The sequence below is a fragment of the Ochotona princeps genome, chromosome 9, assembly GCF_030435755.1.
Source record: "Ochotona princeps isolate mOchPri1 chromosome 9, mOchPri1.hap1, whole genome shotgun sequence".
Lineage (NCBI taxonomy): Eukaryota > Metazoa > Chordata > Mammalia > Lagomorpha > Ochotonidae > Ochotona > Ochotona princeps.
In genome coordinates, this window is record NC_080840.1 from 72,534,480 (window position 1) to 72,553,369 (window position 18,890).

The window sequence follows — 18,890 nt, forward strand, 5'->3', positions numbered from 1 at the left end:
CAGCTGGCCTGCATGGACTCCAAGGCCATCTGTCCTCTGGCAATGTCTTTGATCTTAGGGGAATTCCAAGGGATGGTAGATGATGATCATTGGGAATCCAGGCTCAGACAATGACAGTGGCATGGACTGCATTGCAGCATACTTGTTGCAAATCCCAGCTAACAGCAGGCACGTTCAGGAGGAGAAGGTTCGTCTCCCCAGAGATGGAGTGAACCAGAGCCAGGCCTTGGGTCTGAGCCCATTATATGAGCCAGGGCCTTGGGTCTGAGTGCATTACAGGAGCCTAATGATTTAGACTCTAGGATTGTCAGTCTAAGCACTTGCCGGTCTCCTGTTCTCTGAGCCTGATTGCTGAACCACAATGGGAGTGGTCCTTTAGAACAGTAAACCAATCCATCTTCTTTCAAAGCTTCCTATGGGGCTCCTGTTTCCAAATAAAATCCCAAATACAAAGGAGTGTTTGTTCATCGCTTATATACAATGCTTAATACACAGCTTGGCAAATAAAATGTATCTAGAAATGCATTGAAAATAAATAGCATAATCAAAATCATTCTATTATTCCTGGTTGTATGTTTTCATTACAGAAATATTTTGCACATAGGTAATTAATTTTTTAACTTCCATTATGGTGTTTGTTTATTTAGGTAGAATTTCCAGGAGTGTGTTCATTGGGGCTAAAGCAATGAATATCCTTGTGACTGTGATGTGTTGCTTTCAATGGGTTATACTAGTTGTTTTTCCTGTTTGTTTTGTTTTGAAGATTTTTTTCTTTATTTTATTACAAAGTCAGATATACAGAGAGGAGGAGAGACAGAGAGGAAGATCTTCCGTCCGATGATTCACTCCCCAAGTGAGCCACAACGGCCAGTGCTGCGCCTATCCAAAGCCAGGAACCAGGAACCTCCTCCAGGTCTCCCACATGGGTGCAGTGTCCCAAAGCTTTGGGCTGTCCTCGACTGCTTTCCCAGGCCACAAGCAGGGAGCTGGATGGGAAGTGGAGCTGCCGGGATTAGAACCGGTGCCCATATGGGATTCCAGTGCATGCAAGGCAAGGACTTTAGCTACTAGGCTACTGTGCCACCGGACCCTTTTCCTGTTTGTTTTCTCTCTCTCAAATTTGTCATTCACACCTACTGATGAACCATTTTCAATACAAGAATACAACTGAGCAGCTTTCCTGCCTAACACCTTCTGACAACTGCCCATTGGTTTGGTGTTCAGGTATCTGTGGCCTTCTCTGTGGCCATCACTGCTTCCCATTTATACTGCAACACTGCTGAAAATGCTTGACTCTTACACACCTCCCAATGTCATCCGTGGCCTGTCTTCTCTAGCCCATGCCCATTCTTCTGCTTGAAGCATCCTTCGCCTTGCCTGTGCTAACATCTGCTTTCTCTGTTGGACAGACCTCTCTGATTTCCTCAAACTTCTGTGAGATTCCAGAAGTCCCTTTCCATTTTATTGACTGTATTTGATTGGAATTGTCTGCCTTTACATCTGCTTCCTCCAGTGGACTAAGATCCCGTTTTTGTAAACGCTTCCCTTGGTCCACTGCCCGATTCTCTGAGCACTCCATAGCTGTTCCTGATTCATGAAGGGTCATGTCCCTAGCTGTCAGTGAGCATCTACCTGTTTTCCTGATGTCTGCACCACTGCTGTTTGAGATCCTCAGAAGGGAAGGTTTGCTAGATTGTCAAAGCTACTTCCAGGTTGCTTTAACTGGAATTTTTTTTAATTGGAATTCTTTAGTTGCCAGAAAAGTTTAACTTTTCTTCCAGAGTTTGTGATTGTAAATTTCCCAATAAAATAAACCGAACATTGTGAATATGAACAAATACTCCTTTTGAAGACAGATAGGCAAATAAGTCATTAGTTAGATGAATTGTATAAATGTGCTGTGAATAATACATATATGATAATGCTGAGAGAAGGTGGATACATAAAGTATTTTCCCATTTTCATGTCAAGTAATGTGGGTTTCTTTACTGCTGTTTTTCTTCATGAAGTTATTCACTGAGTGGTGACAAGAGAGGTTGGCTTAGGATTGATTCTACTACTGGTGACATCTTTACTAAGGCGCTGTTGGACAGGGAAGCTGAGAGTGTGTATCGAGTACAAGTGGTGGCCACGGAGAGAGGTAAGGAACAACAACGTAAGATAGCCTAATAAGGGATTCAGTAGTGGAAATGAGATGGTCCAGTCCTGTCAAGGTGGAAGGATGAGGAGGATCCTGAAGTGCCATGGAGTGTTCATGCCTTCCTGGACTTGTTAAAAATGAGACTAGGCTGTACCCCCTAAGCAGTGTTGCCTCTGGGCAGTCTCCAGGGATACCACCTGCTCTGTGATTTCACATAGGGGATAGAGCATCTTCTAGCAAAGTTCCCACATCCCTGGCTGAAACACTATCCTTCTTTCAAAGGAGTTATGGGGTGTGTATTTCCCCCAAAAGTCAGGCCCATCAGGACCCTGTTCATCTAGACCACTTCTCAGTCCTTAAGTCTCCCATTGCAGCTTCTTGGGTCTCATTCTCTTCATAACAGAGATGGCTTAGTACCTTCTTTCCACCTTGCTGCAACTTGTGGGAGAGGGAGCCTGGGAGTATATGTTAGCAGCTGCTGATTCAGGGGGCTCAAGTGAACTTGGCTATCTGGATTTTCATGAAATAAGAACTTGGACAGGATAAGCCCAGGGTGTTGGAGCCATCCCTGCATTCTGCATAATTCCTTTTAATTCAGTTATGGTAATATGCATCTCCTGTAGGCTCTGAACACAGGATCATAGGAAGCTTTGAGTTAAACCCATCAGGAGTAAGATGCTTACTAATAATAAGCCTATAATTAAAAGCATTTAGTTACTTTACATTTAAAGGGAATTTTCCAACTTGCAGTAGGATTTCTGGTGATCTAAGACTAATTAGTAAATATATCTGGTTGGTTTGGAGAGAGAGAGCGAGAAAGTATAGAGCAAATTATTACCAAATAAAGTTTTAGATCCTAAATAAGCTTTTAAAATGTGAGGACCAGGAAGAGCAACAGAAGAGGAAACTGGTAAAACAGTCCATGCATATGAACAAGATTAAGTAAAACAGAAGTGCTGTTGTCAGATGAAAGGGAAGAACTGCCTGCCAACTTTGGAAGGGCTGTGTGTGAGTGGATGGGCCTTCTGAGGGTCAGCTACAGGCTGCCTGTCTCTGTCACTTGCTTCTAGCTAAACACATTCCACCATCACATTGTATACATTGAACTCTTGATTTAGAAGCTCCCAGTTCATTAGCAAGAAGTTTCTGGCTGAGTCTTTATGCCACGCACTACATCATACCCGGGGGATCAACACTTCACTTCAGATGTGTCCTAAGAGTTTCTCACATTTTAGAAGTTGCACAAATCAAAACCAGAGTCTAATGCCCTGTTCTACTTTCAGTTTTTGGCACTGAAATAATGTAAATAGATGACCTCAAGAGCACAGTGGTTTTTCTTTCCACTTTGGTTAGGTATAGTCAGGACGTAGAAGAGTGTGGACAAGAAAAGCAGGACAGTAGGGTTTACTGGAAGTGAAGCAAGTCAGAATCAAAAATCACAGAAACAGTTGCTGATCGATGTCAGAAAACAGCACTGTTTACATCATCTTGACAGCCCTCTACCAAGCACTTAGAGCAATAGCTCAGCCCTCACACAACACTACGGGGCAGATACTGTTACTGAGCATTCTTTATGGGCAAGGAAACCAAGGCACTGAAAAAAATTGAATAACATTCCCAAGATGACACATTTCCCAGAACCCAAAGGTTTGTGCAACTCCACTATCTTCTAGAACATTCACCTAATATGGGATCATCACATATTAAGCCATGTGTCTTACAGCTCAAGAAATGAGGCTTAGAAAAATTTTCTGTCATGCCCAGGGCAGTGGCTGAAGGTGTGAGTTCTGGGATTGGACCTCCTGGATTGGAAGTCTGTCCACCACTCAGTGGCTAGGTGACCTTGGACAAGTCACACAATCTTCCTGAGCCTTAACATTCTCATAAGAAATGTACATCAGAGTTATTTTTTAAAGACTTATTTTTTCATTTGAAACTAAGAGTTAGAAAGAAGGAGAGAGAGAGAGAGATGTTCCATCTACAGATTATCACCCCTAATAGCCACGATGGCCAGCGCTAAGCTGATGCAGAGCTGGGAGCCAGGAGCTTCTGGGTCTCCCAAATGGAGGCAGGGGCCCAAGTACGTGGACCACCCTTGGTTGCTTTCTGGGCACATTGGCAGGGAGCTGGATTGGAGCGGCCAGGACTTGAACCAATACCCATTTGGGATGCTGGCTCCTCAGGGAGAGACTTATTCTACTATACCATGGCATCAACCCGTGGAGTTGTTTTGAAGATAAGTATGCATGCAAAATAGTAGTACACAGATACTAGTTACTGTTTCTAGGAGTTTTGTACTAGCTATGACTCAACTTTGTCATCTTTCTACTACCACAATGTAAGAACAGCTTGACTGGCTTTAAAAAAAAAAAAAAGGAAATGCACTTTTTGATGAAGGGGAAATGAGCGTGCTGACACTGTTTTCAATCATTTAATTTCTCAGGCAGGTCCTCCTTGCGCTCCACGTCAGATTTCCACCTGATCCTTCAGGATGTGAATGACAACCCACCACGGCTCGCCAAGGAATATACAGGCTTGTTCTTTTGCTACCCCCTCACTGCCCCTGGAAGTCATGTTTTTGAGGCCACTGATGATGATCAGATGTCATTCCGGGGTCACCACTTCACATTTTCCCTTGGCAGTGAAAGCCTGAAAAAGGACTGGGATGTTTCCAAAATCAATGGTGAGTTGTCAAAAGTGCATCTGGAAAAACAATGATGAGTGGTGCCATTGTTTTCTATTCCATGGTGGGTTTGCAGAATTCAAATCAGAGCTTGCTTCCTTCTTTCTGGAAGGGAGGCCACACTTTGCAAACTCTCACAGGGAAAGTCTCTAAGGGGACTAAGTTCCAAGTTTGGAGGGAGGAAGGATTATAACATTCAGTGGCCCATTTGGCCTAGACAGTTGGACAGTCTGAGAGTCATTTCCAAGAATTTCAATGAATGCTGAGATACAGATTTTACCCTAATTTTTAAAAAACTTGACATAGAATTGATAATTTTGTAATAATTGATAAAGTTAGTGGAGCAAAAAACAAAGCTAGGATCATTCTGGTAGCAAATTTTTGCAATAAGGGCATATTTTATTTGTTCAACTTTTTTATTTAAATTTTGACATATAAAACTTATAAATTTATGGATATTATTTAATACTTTCTTAAATATCCAGTCAGTAAACACATTTATCCTCCCAAGCATTTAACATTTCTTTATAGTAAAAGCATCTAAAATCATTTTTTTGGTTTTTTTATTAATAGAGAAATACACAGTACATTATCCATAGTCACTCTCCTGTGCAATCCAATCCTAGAAATTCTTTCTTTCCCAAGCATTATTATTACTATTATTATTATTATTTTATGATACAGTTCCATAGGCTTTGGGATTTCTCTGACTCCTTCCTCAACTCCCCTCCCCCACACACTGATTTCCCCTGTATTATTATTACAATAGTATAGTTTTTCAAAAACAGTTGTAAGTCCCTCATTGAAGGCATGAAAAATGTCAGAGTCCAACATCCTGTTGCCAAGGTATATTTCAGAGTTTCATTTTGAGTCCATCTTTGATCTTGAAGTACAGAGGCATACTGTATTGTATCCTCACATCTACATAAGATAGTCTCCATTACACAGTTACTGTGCATCCCTTTAAATGAAAAGCCATAAAACAAAATCAACAACAGGAAGAAAAATACAAATTTACAATGCCATGAAGTTAAATAACATGCTACTGAATGATTAATGTGTCACTGAAGAAATGAAAATCAAGAATTTTATTGAAGAAAAATGATGCTACTGTATGATCTATGTGAAGAATTTAATACGACAAAAACCTGTATTGAAGAAATGAAAAGTAAAAACAAAAACATCAAAATCCATGAGATATAGTTCCCTGTGATCTTCGTTAGTGAGATGTGTAGGCAACATAAATAGATGTAGATAGATGTTTTTTGATCGAGTCTACTAATCTATGACCTTTGATTGATGCGTTGAAGTCACATCTAGGGTTAATATGAATAAGTGGTAATTTAGTCCTGTCATTTTAGCAGTGGGTTGTTGATTGTTTGATTTAGTCTTCTGTTGTTACTTTTACTGGGATGTTCTTCACATTTGTCTTTGGGTTTGGTAAGTGCTATTTCTTTTCTGTAAAGAGAACATCTGTAAGTATCATTTGTAGCGCAGGTCTGGAAGAGAAATATTCTTTGAGCTTTTCTTTATTGTGGGAGAATTTTATTTCATTTTTAAAGACAAAGGAAAACTTTGTAGGGTATGTTATCCTGGGCTGATAATTTTTTCCTTTTAGAATTTGGAATATGTCACTGCATTCTCTTCTAGCCTGAAGAGTTTCCTATGACAGATCAGATGTGAGTCTAATTGGCATTCCTCTACATGTCAATTGCTTTTTTTCACGAGTACATTTAACGATCTTTTTCTTATGTTCGACTGAAGAGAGCTTGATTATTGTGTGTCATGGTGAGGAACACTTTTGGTTAACCCTGTTGTTCTGTGCCTCTCCTATATTCTGTTTACCAATTCTTCCTCCAGGTTAGGGAAGTTTTCCTTTATTATTTCATTGAATATAGCTTTAAAAACCCAGCTTCTTTCTGCACCTTCTGTAACTCCCATACCTCTTACATTTGGACTTTGAATAGTGTCTCTTAATTCTTGAGTACTTTTTTTTGGCTCGATCCAGCTCTGCTTCCAGCTTTTTGAGTGTTTCCCTCTGTGCTAGAAATATCTTCCAATTCTGAGAGTCTTTCTTCTGCCTCCTTCATTCTATTGCTGAGACTTTCCACTGGATTTCTAATTTGCTTCATTGTGTCCTTCATTTCTAATAATTCTGGTAGCTTTTGTTTCAGTATTGCTATTTTCTGTGTGACATATTCCTTGAATTCCTGCATATGCTTCTAATTGTTGATAAGAAGCTTTATAACATTTAATAAGTTTTTTAAATTCTTTATCCCCCATTTCCTTGATGTATTCCTCAGTTAACTTTGGGAAAGGCTTTTGCTCCTTTGCGGGAGAGTCTTCAGTAACATTCATTGTGCCTTTATCTCTTCTTTTGCTCTGGTCCTTGTGTTTCTGATTAGTAGTGGAGTCTTCTCCTTGGGACAGGTTTCTAAGCTGTGTTACAGGTCTGCAGTTTGATTTTACTGATTGTGTTTGGTACCCAGTTCTTTCTCTGTAGTCACTTGTGCCACTCCCTCCAGTGAATTTCAGGTCTGGCCTCTAGACTTCCACCATGGAATCTGGAGCAGGGGCTCCTGGCTCACCGTCATTCACCTCCTGTGATCCCATGCTTGGGCTACACTGTTGTCTGTATAACCTTCCTCCCACTTCAGGTTTGAGCAGTTCCCAGGATTAGGAAGACACTAGGTATCCTAAATAAGTAGGTTGGTGGTGGTGCTGATCTTGCCAGAACCTGCTGGCCGTTAGGTCTGAGGGCCACTCAGACCTATTTTGACCCATAAAATGCCAAAGTCAGTATTATTTTCCCTGTGGGACCAGTGCAATGCACTGAGCTGGAAGTGACTTTGCTCACGTTGGCCTAAATGGTCATGGCCGGGTTGTACTAAAACCAGGAGTTTTATTTGGTTTCCCGTATGGGTGGCAGGGCTCATGGACTTTGGGTGTTTTCCACTGCTTTCCCAGGTACATTCTCAGGGAGCTGGATGGGAAGTGGAATAGTTGGAACTTGAACCAGTGCTCATATGTGACCCATTTATCTGTTGCCTATAAGAAAAACATCTCACCAACAAAGATATGTGGAAACTGCAAGTGTGAAAGGATATTCCAGGCCAATGGAAAAGAAAAGTGAGCTGGTGAAGCCATTCTAATATCACGATAACATAGATTTCAATGTGATGACAGTGTAATGTTGAATATAAAGAAAGGCATAAAGACATGAAATCCTAATAAAGATCTCTGCATTTGGGATCCTTTCTCCCATTATTCTGATTTCATGATGTTACATTTGACCTCTTTCCATATTGCCTGTGTCTTTTAACATTTTAATGTAGTGATTATAATTTTTTAAGTATACACGAAAAAGGTACAGATGTTTTACACACCATGATTACAATGTTAGAACACTCATTTGCTTATGTTGTTACTCTTACTTGTGAATTCCCTACTCTCTGCTATTTTGTTAGCATCTTATCCCCAACACCCTGCCTCCATTTGAGGAATTCCCTCAGCATTTCTTGTTAACAGGTCTAGTGTTGATAAATTCGCTCCGTGTATGTTTATTAGGAAATATTTATCTCTTCCCATAGCTGTATGATACTTTTCTGGATTCAGTACTCTTGGTTGACAACTTTTTTTTCCCCCTCCAATGCTATAACAAGTCCTGCCCTACCTCCTCTCTCTGGAAAGTTTTTGCTGAGAATCAGGCAAGTTGATAGTCATTTGAGTGATATTTGCTTCATTTCTCTTATATCAATTGTCTTTGATAATTTCTTCTTTAACATTGGAGGACTGACTTATGCTGTTTTGGCATGGACTTGGTTCGGTGGAACCTGACTGGTGACCTTTCCTTGTTTGGACCTATGTATCTTTCTCTAGATTTTGAAAGCTGTTATGATCTCTTTGAAAATGTTTTCTACCAAGCTGGTATTTTCAAGTCCCTCTTGGATCTCAGTAACTTGAGTATTTAGTCTTATGCTGTCCGATATATTCCATGATGTTTTTCATTTCTCTTGATTCTTTGTTCTTCCAAACAGCTTCTTCAAGCTCACTCATTTTTTCTTCTGCTTGATCTATTCTTCTGTTGCTGCTGCATTTTAAATTTTTATTTAGTGTACATTCCATTTGAAGGATTTCACAAAGTCTGGGGCTGGGCCAGGAGACTGGAACTCCATCTGGGTTTCCCACATGGGTGGCAGGAACCCTGGCATTCTGCCGCCTTCCTCTGCTTTCCCAGGGACAGTGGCAGGGAGCTGGATTGGGAGTTGAACATCAGAAACTTGAACTGTCATTCATACAGGATGCCTGCATCTCAGAGGGTCGGTTAACCACTGCATGCAATATTAGCACCAACCACATGATTTTTTTTTTTTTTTTAGAGATGTAAGGTAGATTTACAGACAGAAGGAGTTACAGAGAGAATCCATTCATTGGTTCACTCCCCAAGTAGCCACTATGGCTGGGACTGAGCTGATTCAAAGCCAGGACATAGGAGCCTCTGGGTCTCCCACATGGATGCAGGGTCCCAAGGTTTGGCACCATCCTTTGATGCTTTCCCAGGCCACAAGCAGGGAGCTGGATGGGAAGCTGGAGCAGCTGGGACACAAACCAGCATCTATATGAGATCCCAAGAATGCAAGGTGAGGATCCAGCCACTAGGCTATTGAATCGAGCCCACGCTACAATCTTAATTACTATGGCTCTATATTAAGAGTTAAAATCAGCTAGTGTAATTTTTGTGATGGTGCTACTGTATTACATTGTCAAATGTTTTTTCCTTATAAATCTAGCCTGTTTATTGATTTTTATTAATATTCCCAAAGAGCCTGTTTTGGTTTCGCTCATTTTCTGACTTTTCTGATATTTATTATTTTTTGCTTCTTATGTTGTGTTTTTTTTTAAAGATTTATTCATTTTATTACAGCCAGATATACACAGAGGAGGAGAGACAGAGAGGAAGATCTTCCGTCTGATGATTCACTCCCCAAGTGAGCCACAACGGGTCGGTATGCACTGATCCAAAGCCGGGAACCTGGAACCTCTTCCGGGTCTCCCACGCGGGTGCAGGGTCCCAAAGGTTTGGGCCGTCCTCGACTGCTTTCCCAGGCCACAAGCAGGGAGCTGGATGGGAAGTGGAGCTGCCGGGATTAGAACTGGCGCCCATATGGGATTCCGGGGCTTTCAAGGCGAGGACTTTAGCCGCTAGGCCACGCTGCCGGGCCCTTCCCATTGCATTCTGATTTGTATTATTTCTTCTTTATTCTCTGAAGTATAATGTGTCTCTCCCCTCCCCAGGTATTTTAAATGTTCTGTTTCTGGCTTGAAGTAATTTGATGGTTATGTTCCTTATTATAGTTTTGTTCATTTTTCTCATTCCTCAAGATCTTGGGTCTAAAACTTCGAAATTTTCAGAAAAACCACCACCTCTCACTTTATTTCCATTTCCCCCTGCATAGACACATAACTCAACCATCACTTCTTCCAGGTTTCAATTACACACACATTAGGCTACCTTATGCTGTCTCAGTGCTTACCAATGCTTTGTATTACATTTTGGATAGTATCTATTTTAAAATTTTCATTGACTTTTCCTCCTGATATTTCCATTAATCCAACCTAGTGTATTTCTCAAAATCAAACCATATGGATTTAGGTCTCTTTCATGCGTCTTCTCACTTGTTGAATATAGAGGGATATTGTTTAAACTTCTCTCTGGCCCTTACTCTGTAGATTTCAACTGGTGGAATTTTTCTCTTCATGACGGTCATAATTTCCTCTTTCCTTGCATGTCTAGCATTTTTCAAAAGTATTAAATTCCAGATATTTAGATGCCAAAATTCTTGTATTCCTATAAACATTTTTAGCTCAACTCTGAAATGCTGTCACATTTTGTTAGGATCACAGCAATATTTATTTAAGGGTTCATTTTTTTCCAATGTGCAGAAGTAAACAAAACAAAACAAAACAAAACAAAAAAAACTTTGGTGCACTTTACCCAATACCCCAGCAGTTATGGCTCTTGGAAACAAACTATTCTTGATCCTTTATGACATCAAAGGTTGTTCTCTCTCATCTTGTTGGGTGCTTCTTTGCCCAACTGTGGTAGTTGTCTTGTGTTTTTGTTAGCTCCAACACGCAGTCTCCTGCCTTCATCTTGGCCTAGCTGACTGTTGTGGCCTTTGGGGAAAGATCCAGTGAGTGGAAGAGTGGTCTCTCTCTCTCTCTCTCTCTCCCCCTCTCTTTTTCCCTTTTAAATAAATAAAGATGGGGGTCTCCTTGGGTGATCTTTGTGGTTTACCCTCCCCCTATTTCAGACGCTTGAAATTTAGTTCCCTTACTCAAGCTCCATAGTCTCCACTGAGGGACATCACTTGGGTTTGCCTGGAATTCTCCCTGCACCATGACCTGGATATTCTTTCTGTGTGGTAAGCTGGGGAAATTATAAGGGATTGGTGCATCTTTTGTTGTTTTTCTTCCAATGACTCCCTGCCCTTCACTGTGTGTATCCAATGAGTTCATCTATTTGTTTGTAGCAGGCTGGTAAATCTGATCTCTTTTACTCATTCTAACACTCCTATCCAGTCTAACACTGGATGTGTCTATCATAACACATTTCACGTATAAAAAGCTCTTTCAGAGTTCTGGAATATTTGGGAGGGATAAAAAAAAAGCTTCCATAAGATCAAGACTAGAGATGTGAGACTTCATGTTATATCTTAATTCACGACAAATTCTCTGTAAAAAAAAAAAAAAAGGAAAGAAAATATGCTGGAAATCATGCTGAATATCATGCATTCCCTGTTTCATGAGTGAAAGGGATTCTCAGACTTACACATGTTTTAACTTTTCTAAGATCTCATAGCTAACCAGAAGCAGATTTGAAATCCAGGATGTGGTCCATAAATGCTCTATCTTGCATTCTTCAACTGCCATGCTATGCTATTTTCAGTCTGTCTTCATTATTTGCAGGTTTTATGTTTGTACATTCAAGTACTTGCTAAAATGTATGGTGCAAAAACAAGTATGTAAAGGAGCTTTTACAGTTATGGACACTAATGGATAGTAAAAATGTGATTTTCCTGTTGTAAAAGTTTCCAGCTGAGATTGAACAACATGACATTTTTCTTTCTTGTTTTCAGCCTTCATTTTGTAACAGTGGTACTTTTGGTAGAATGTTTTTCGTGTTTGTGATTTTGTTAAAATGATTTCAGAGCACATTGCTAAAACAGACTCCAAGCATTTCCTATGATGTATTCAGCTTATAAAGTAAAGACCCAAGCTTTGCTCAGGAATGAACTCTTGCCTTGTTGACTGTGGGCTAAATATTAATGTGCCAATAATATTATTAAATAAGGTGTCATGAAACAAACAGAAAAAAATGAGGTGATTCTTTTGGCTGTTTAACTCATCTATGAGAATATCATGCAAGAAGGAGCTATTCCCTTGCTCATTCGAGGGTCAGAAGATACATTTTTCTGTCATTCATTTTTTTTTTCTGTTGTGGTAGGTTCTCACGCCAGACTCTCCACGAAGCACACAAACTTTGAGGAGAAGGTTTATGACATCTCAATCCGCATCAATGATGGGGGCCGACCACCCATGGAAGGGACTGTCTCTTTACCAGGTACGTATTTAGCAACAAATGACTTGGGACAGTTTGAAAAGATTCTTGTCTTTGACTTGGGATTCTGCAACTAGTCACTAGAACATTTGTTCAACCAAATGCTATTCTGCTTTTCAGTTACTTTCTGCTCATGCGTGGAAGGAAGGTGTTTCCGTCCAGCTGGTAGACAGTCAGGGATACCCACATTGGGCACGGCAGTTGCTATACTCCTAATCACCTTTCTGGTCATTGGTGAGTACAACTTCTCACATTTCAGGATTTCTGTCTTGGGCTTGTCTGGTGGCTTCTCATATGTTAACTCAGGAACCACCCACCATCAAGCTTTCCTAGTTGGAAGATAGTGTGTTAGCACCACCCTCTATCACTGCCTTAATTAGTTTAGGAAACAGTATGGAGTTTGGAGTATAAAGTGTTTTATTTCATGCCTGGTTACCAAACTTTCATCATAATGTGCCCCTGCTATGTGTCAGGCACAAAGCTGATCCCAGAATTAGAAATGAGTATTCCTTTCATTCATGAGCACCAAGTGAAGGAGTTTTCAGTCTCACTTTTCTCCTGTGAATGAAGAAGTTTGATTATTGTAAGTACCCTGATTGTTCTCTGCATCTGCTCGTGTTTTCCTCTAACCTGTCCATTTGAACTCCTGCTTATGGGTCTATGAGGGATTTCTTTCCTTTTATCCTTCAGTACAAATTCCTTATAACTGCTATATATGTTTCAGACCAATGGAGCTGGCTGTACCACTCTGGCTTTTCTTACTGTGTCTGCCTTCCCATTTTGAAATGAATTTCTACACAAAAGAATATTTTTCTTATCAATTGCATTCTATACTCTTGTCCCTATTATAGATTGGGTGAATTTGGGGGCATATATATAGAGAGAGAAACAATAATACTCTACCCCAGCCTTTTCAAAGTAGGGGAAAATTATCCCAAGATGCTGAATGAGTTCTGAGCAAAGTCTACAATGATTCTTCCTGTAAATGTATTCATTTCTAGAAAAAAAAGTCTTTCAAATGATCTGAAGAACTCTTTTTCATATTTGGCCCTGATTGACAGTACACATAGTGCTGAGTTGGGAGAACTCGTAAGACTTCAGGATTCTACTCAACAGAGCACAGGCTGGACCCACAAGAAACCACCAAGGAAAATGTATATTTGGTGTGAATGAAATGAAAGTAGGTCACAGGAAAGGGAGCAGCAGTATTTTTGGAGCGTGTACCAATTTCAGGAACTCTGTAAGATGTTTATTATACTCAGACCAGGTCATCTGCCAGGTTAGGAATGATTTAGAACTTGATGCACACTCCTACTTGGAAGTGGTACGCTTACTTACCCAAAAGGCCAAAAGGCCAATGCCTAAGTCCCTCATTCATTAATGCAATGAAACTTACTTAACTACAAAATGGTAACATAGTCATCTTTTTTCCACCAAGATACTACTTTATGAATGAATATGACAGCGTATTTTAAGATTCTATCAATTTGACTCTGGGTTCTCTCTTTTAGGGATCATTTTAGCAGTTGTGTTTATCCGTATAAAGAAGAATAAGAACAAAAATAATGTTGAAGATGCTCAGGCACCTGAAGCCACACCTCTGAGAAGCTGAATTGGAAAGGATATTTAAGCTTATTTAACCAAGAACTATTTCAATAACATAGCAATTAGTCTCATAATTTTACTTTCCCTCCAGGAGGCACACTATTTTTTTTACAGATATTCCCTCTTACCATTCAATATTTTATTACTTAAATATTTCATGGACCATAAACATTAGGGATATTTTCCATTTCCCTCTTCTGCAAAGCTTTACCTACATACTCAAAAACAGCAAGGTATGTACTTTCCTCCTTTGGGGAAAGATGGGCAGATTAAATATTTTGTACATATCCAGAAGACTTAAGCACTAGGACTCAAAAAATACTGGTATCATCGTTTTTACAACATCGCTATTTACAATAGCAAAACATGGAATCAACCAAGGTGCTTATCATCAGAAGAAAGGTTAAAGAAAACATGAACACACAATGGAATATTCAATGGAATATTATACAGACATATACAAAACAGAATTATTCAGCAATAAAAAGGATAGGATTCTCTGACTATATATTATTAATAATTTTGTGACTATTTTAAAATTTAGTTCATGTGAGTGAAGTTGAACACTTTGATGGTTGTTTATATTCCTTACCAAATTTCCTGATGGACTATGGTGTTGTTTTTTTATTTGTTGAACTCTTCATTTGATAGGACCACTAAGCCTGGACTATGACATGAAATAAAAATGTTATCTCAAAAATTGTGAAGTTGGAGCAACATAACTCCCCAGGAAGGGGAGGCCTGGCTAGGCCCCAGGCCCTTGTGGCCTGGGTGCTTTTTGCTCTGACACAATTGTGGACAGCTGGGCTGCATAATTCTCCAGGGGAGGGGAGGCCCTGGGTGACTGGGTGTCAATGGTACCAGATGAATCCCTCAGGCCACCATGCAGTGCACTCTGGGGACTTGGTGTGTGGGCTTACATGGGGTCCGGTGGATGGTGCAATTTGGGGTGAGCATGAACCTGAGGGTTCATATACAGGTGAGGAATGACTACTGAGGGACTTCCACATACAAGGCCTCTATATTTGTAGGTAAGTGAGGGGGCTGAGACAGAGCTGTTTGAAGAGAGAGGAAAGGACTTTAAAGGTTTAGACCAAATCACCAGCAGATGTGGGAGGCCTGGGCTGGGGTATTTAGCATTGACCACCATAAAACACCACTCACTGGCACACACTAAAGCTAGGGCTGAGGGCTTACCTGGTGGGGCTATATCACAGTACCCACCAGTGAGATTCGGAACACGGGTTGGGTAATGCTGGCCCATGACACTAGCCAGCATGCAAGAGAATCAGACTAGGGGCAGAATCTGTGTATGTGGGCTCACCTTTGTATAACTGTAATCTCTGCTGCCATGTGAAAGATCCATGGCTGGGAACAGCCCTGGTTGGAGAGCTAAGCGGATGTCCCAGCTAGGCTGGGGTTCCCACTGGTGAGCATGAGAGCTGGACTGATGGCAGTGGGCTGGGCTGGACATGGCTGCAGCCTCCCTTCACATGAGTGTGGATTGGGTCTGGGGAGTGCCAGACTGGGACAGATTCCAGCACCCACTGGTACTCGTGAGAGCCAGGGTGGGTGTAGAATAAGCTGGGCTAGGTATTGGCTCCTGATGAACCATGTGAGTGTTATGTCTGGGCATGGATCAGGAGTGGCTGGGCTGTAATGCCCAAGAGTAACAACCAGAATGGGTGTGGTCCAGCTGGGGAAAGACATTGTTCTTGTCAGGACAAAAGGTAGACTAAGTCATAGCCGGCCAAGGACCCATCAGGGTGCACGATATCTACTGTTGGGAAAAGACTTGATAGAGGAACTTGGGGAACTCCCTTGTCAGGATGCAGTCCCTGCAGGTAAGTGAAAGAACCAAGGTAAGGAGTAGCCCATACCAGGCCCGGTTATTATACCCACCAGCACACATGTGGCTCAGTCTGGGTCTGGGCCAGGCTGGGCCAGCTTATAACATGCACTGATAGATCTGAGAACCAGGACGGGGTACAGGATGGGCCAGGTTGTACCACAACACCAGCCAGTCAACATTAGGGCTGGGACTGGGGGCTGGTTGGGCCGGGCTAGCCTGCAGCACCCACCAGCAGGAGCTGGAACTAGGAGCTGGTTGGATCAAGCTAAGCTGCAGCACCCACTGATGGATGTTGAGGTGAGGGGAGTCATGCCAGCCTAGGTGCAGGGGGTGCTAGATCCATGAGCCTCAGGGCTGGGTGTTACAGTGGCTTCCAGGTCACCTGGCCCAGGTTGTTGGGCCTGCCTGTGTGGTCGGTACCAGGTCCATGATCCCTGGGGGTGGAGAGTCCAGTGGAACCCAGGTCTCCTGACCTGGCCTGGCTCCTGGGCCTGCCTGTGCAGTGGGTACCAGGTCCAGGAGCCCTAGCGGCAGGGGGTCTGGCAGGCCTGGGTAAACGGGAGTCCTTGGGCACACCTGCAAGGACTGGTCTTCCTCAGTGGGAAAGACAGAACAGTGGACAGCTGGCCCTGAGGCACAAAGAGGATAGAGCAGACCATTGGCACCTACAGGGGACATTTAGTACCATAGCAGAGAAGGAGAATAGAACAACTAAACAACTACCCCAGCCAAATGATGACAGCAAAAATCTGGATGAGTGGAAACCATAAGGTTGACTGTGTCAGCCAATGGACATTGGAAGGGTTTCCTCATGCTTGGATCAGTGAGATTGACAGCATGTCAGAACTATTGAAACCACCTGAGCAGAACCCCCAAACCATATACCACATTGGAACCCTGGGTTGTTATTATGTGACCATTCCCCATCACCAGGTACTGGGACAGTTGGGGGGCTGAGTATGGCTTCTCTCCTTATCTCTTCCCTCCCCCCCAGAAACAGGTGGAAGAAATTAAAAAATTGGAAACAATGATCACACCCACTTTTCCCTGATCCTTGATCCTTTCCATTGTGATCAACTATGTGAGCATCATCCAAAAAACAAATTTTTAAAAATTGTGAAGTCTTATATTAAGGCAAATATATGATATCTGACCTTTGGGGATTAACTCATTTCCCTTAGCATAATGGTTTCCAGTTGGGCTCATTTGGCCACGAAGAATGTATTTCATTTTTAAAAAAAATAGCAGAGTAGTATTCCACAGAGTAGATGAATCATAGTTTCCTTATCCAGTCATCCGCTGAAGGGCATTTCAATTGCTTCCATGTTTTTGAGATTATTTATTGTGCTGCCATGAGCATAGGGGTGCATAAATTGTACCTGTAAATTGTATCTTTTTGCACTTCCTAGCTGTCTGTACTCCACGCAATAAGATCTTGTGATGTAACCTATTAATAATTAAGAGACTGATTGCATATGATCACCTAAGATTAATATCCCTCTTATTGTTATTACTACTACCCATGGGTAATGATGATATAGTCTGTACTGTACTCCTATTTGAACCACACGGGTCATACACTAGCATTATTTTCTGCAGAAAGATATTGGACACTCTGTGCCACCCTAATGTCGCATTGATACTCCTGCTATGAGTTTGACAACACCATGGAGATGAAGACTCACTATTTTATTTGAATTTTTTTTCTTTCTTCCTTCTCAACCTATGGTGGACTGTACCGAAGGGGAGGTATAATGGAAGCGCAGTGGAGATACATACGTCCATAAGCAGAAACAAAGAAATATATCCTTGTACTTGCAATATAAGGATGGTCTCACAGCAAAATGACAGATAAGCTCCTACATTGTTGGGAGACACCTCAATGGCAGTATGATGGACTTCTGAGGGTACCTGAAAGACTCCTATTGAAAAACTGAAGAGGACAACAATTGGGATGGGGGTGAGAAACCCCAATGCCTTCTAAACTCTGTCATAAAAATTAAAAAAAATTATGAAGTCAAAAATAAAAGACCACAGAGAGCTATCATCTTAGTCCAATTACAATGGATCTTATAAAAAAGACAAAACATAAGTACTGGTAAGGCTATGAAGAAAGGGTACCCTTACATTCTGTTGGCCAGGATGAAAATGTGGCATCTAGACAATCAAATATTATTCAGCTCTAGAAAAGAATGAAATCTTGGTATTTTCAGAAAAAAAAAGAAGAGAGAGGGAGATCGTTACTTTAAGTGAAATAAGTGAGACATAGAAAGACAAATACTGTCAAAAATAAGGTAAATCAGCCTGGAAACCAGTGCTGTGGTGCAGCAAGTTAATCCACTGCCTGCAACACTGGCATCCCATCTGGGCACCTGACCAAGTTTAGCTGCTCTGCTTCTGATCCAGTTCCTGTTCATGTTTCTGGACAAACAGTGGAAATGCCCCAAGTCCCTGGGGCCCTGCCAACCACATGGAAGATCCGGATCGGGTTAATGTGCCAACTATCTTATAGCGGTTCTCAATGGATTATCAAAGAAACAGAGTGGAGACTAGGTCTAAAGAATCTTAAAGCAAACAAAATCAGTTAGACTATATAGGTTTCCTAAGCCCTGCTTAATTTACAAGTAGAAGCAAAACTTGATACTTCTTATAAATGCCTATATTGAAGAAAAACAGAACTTAAGTGTAACCAGTTGGAAGCAGCCAATAAAGTGATCAACAGACAACCTTCCCATGGTATAGACTGGATGTGACCACTGCAACATTTGAAATTTAACCTTTGCCTTACTTTACGTTAATCCTATAATGGCCTTGTTTTCTTTTCATGGAACTCCTGAACCATGCCTGAATTGAAGCTGCTAACTCATGAAATCATTACACAAATAAACTTTTAAAAATTTGATTATGCATCAATTTATTTTTTAACAGGATATATGTTGTAATCACCTAGATGAGCTTCTAAAAAAATAGTTCAGGGCCTCATTCCCAA

The 18,890-nt window shown here is 41.2% G+C and overlaps 1 protein-coding gene across 3 annotated transcripts in view; it reads left to right on the forward strand.

Moving 5' to 3' along the window:
* Nucleotides 1-14,749, forward strand: part of CDH17 (cadherin 17) — an 88,066-nt gene extending 73,317 nt beyond the window's left edge. For all 3 annotated transcript variants that reach the window (XM_058668793.1, XM_004597232.2, XM_058668794.1), the window contains 5 exons: nt 2,010-2,140; nt 4,584-4,823; nt 12,331-12,447; nt 12,565-12,678; nt 13,956-14,749. In XM_058668793.1, coding sequence (XP_058524776.1) covers nt 2,010-2,140; nt 4,584-4,823; nt 12,331-12,447; nt 12,565-12,678; nt 13,956-14,056 — 703 coding nt within the window. In that variant the 3' untranslated portion in view covers nt 14,057-14,749. The remainder of the gene's footprint in view (nt 1-2,009; nt 2,141-4,583; nt 4,824-12,330; nt 12,448-12,564; nt 12,679-13,955) is intronic.
* The last annotated feature ends 4,141 nt before the right edge of the window (nt 14,750-18,890 follow it).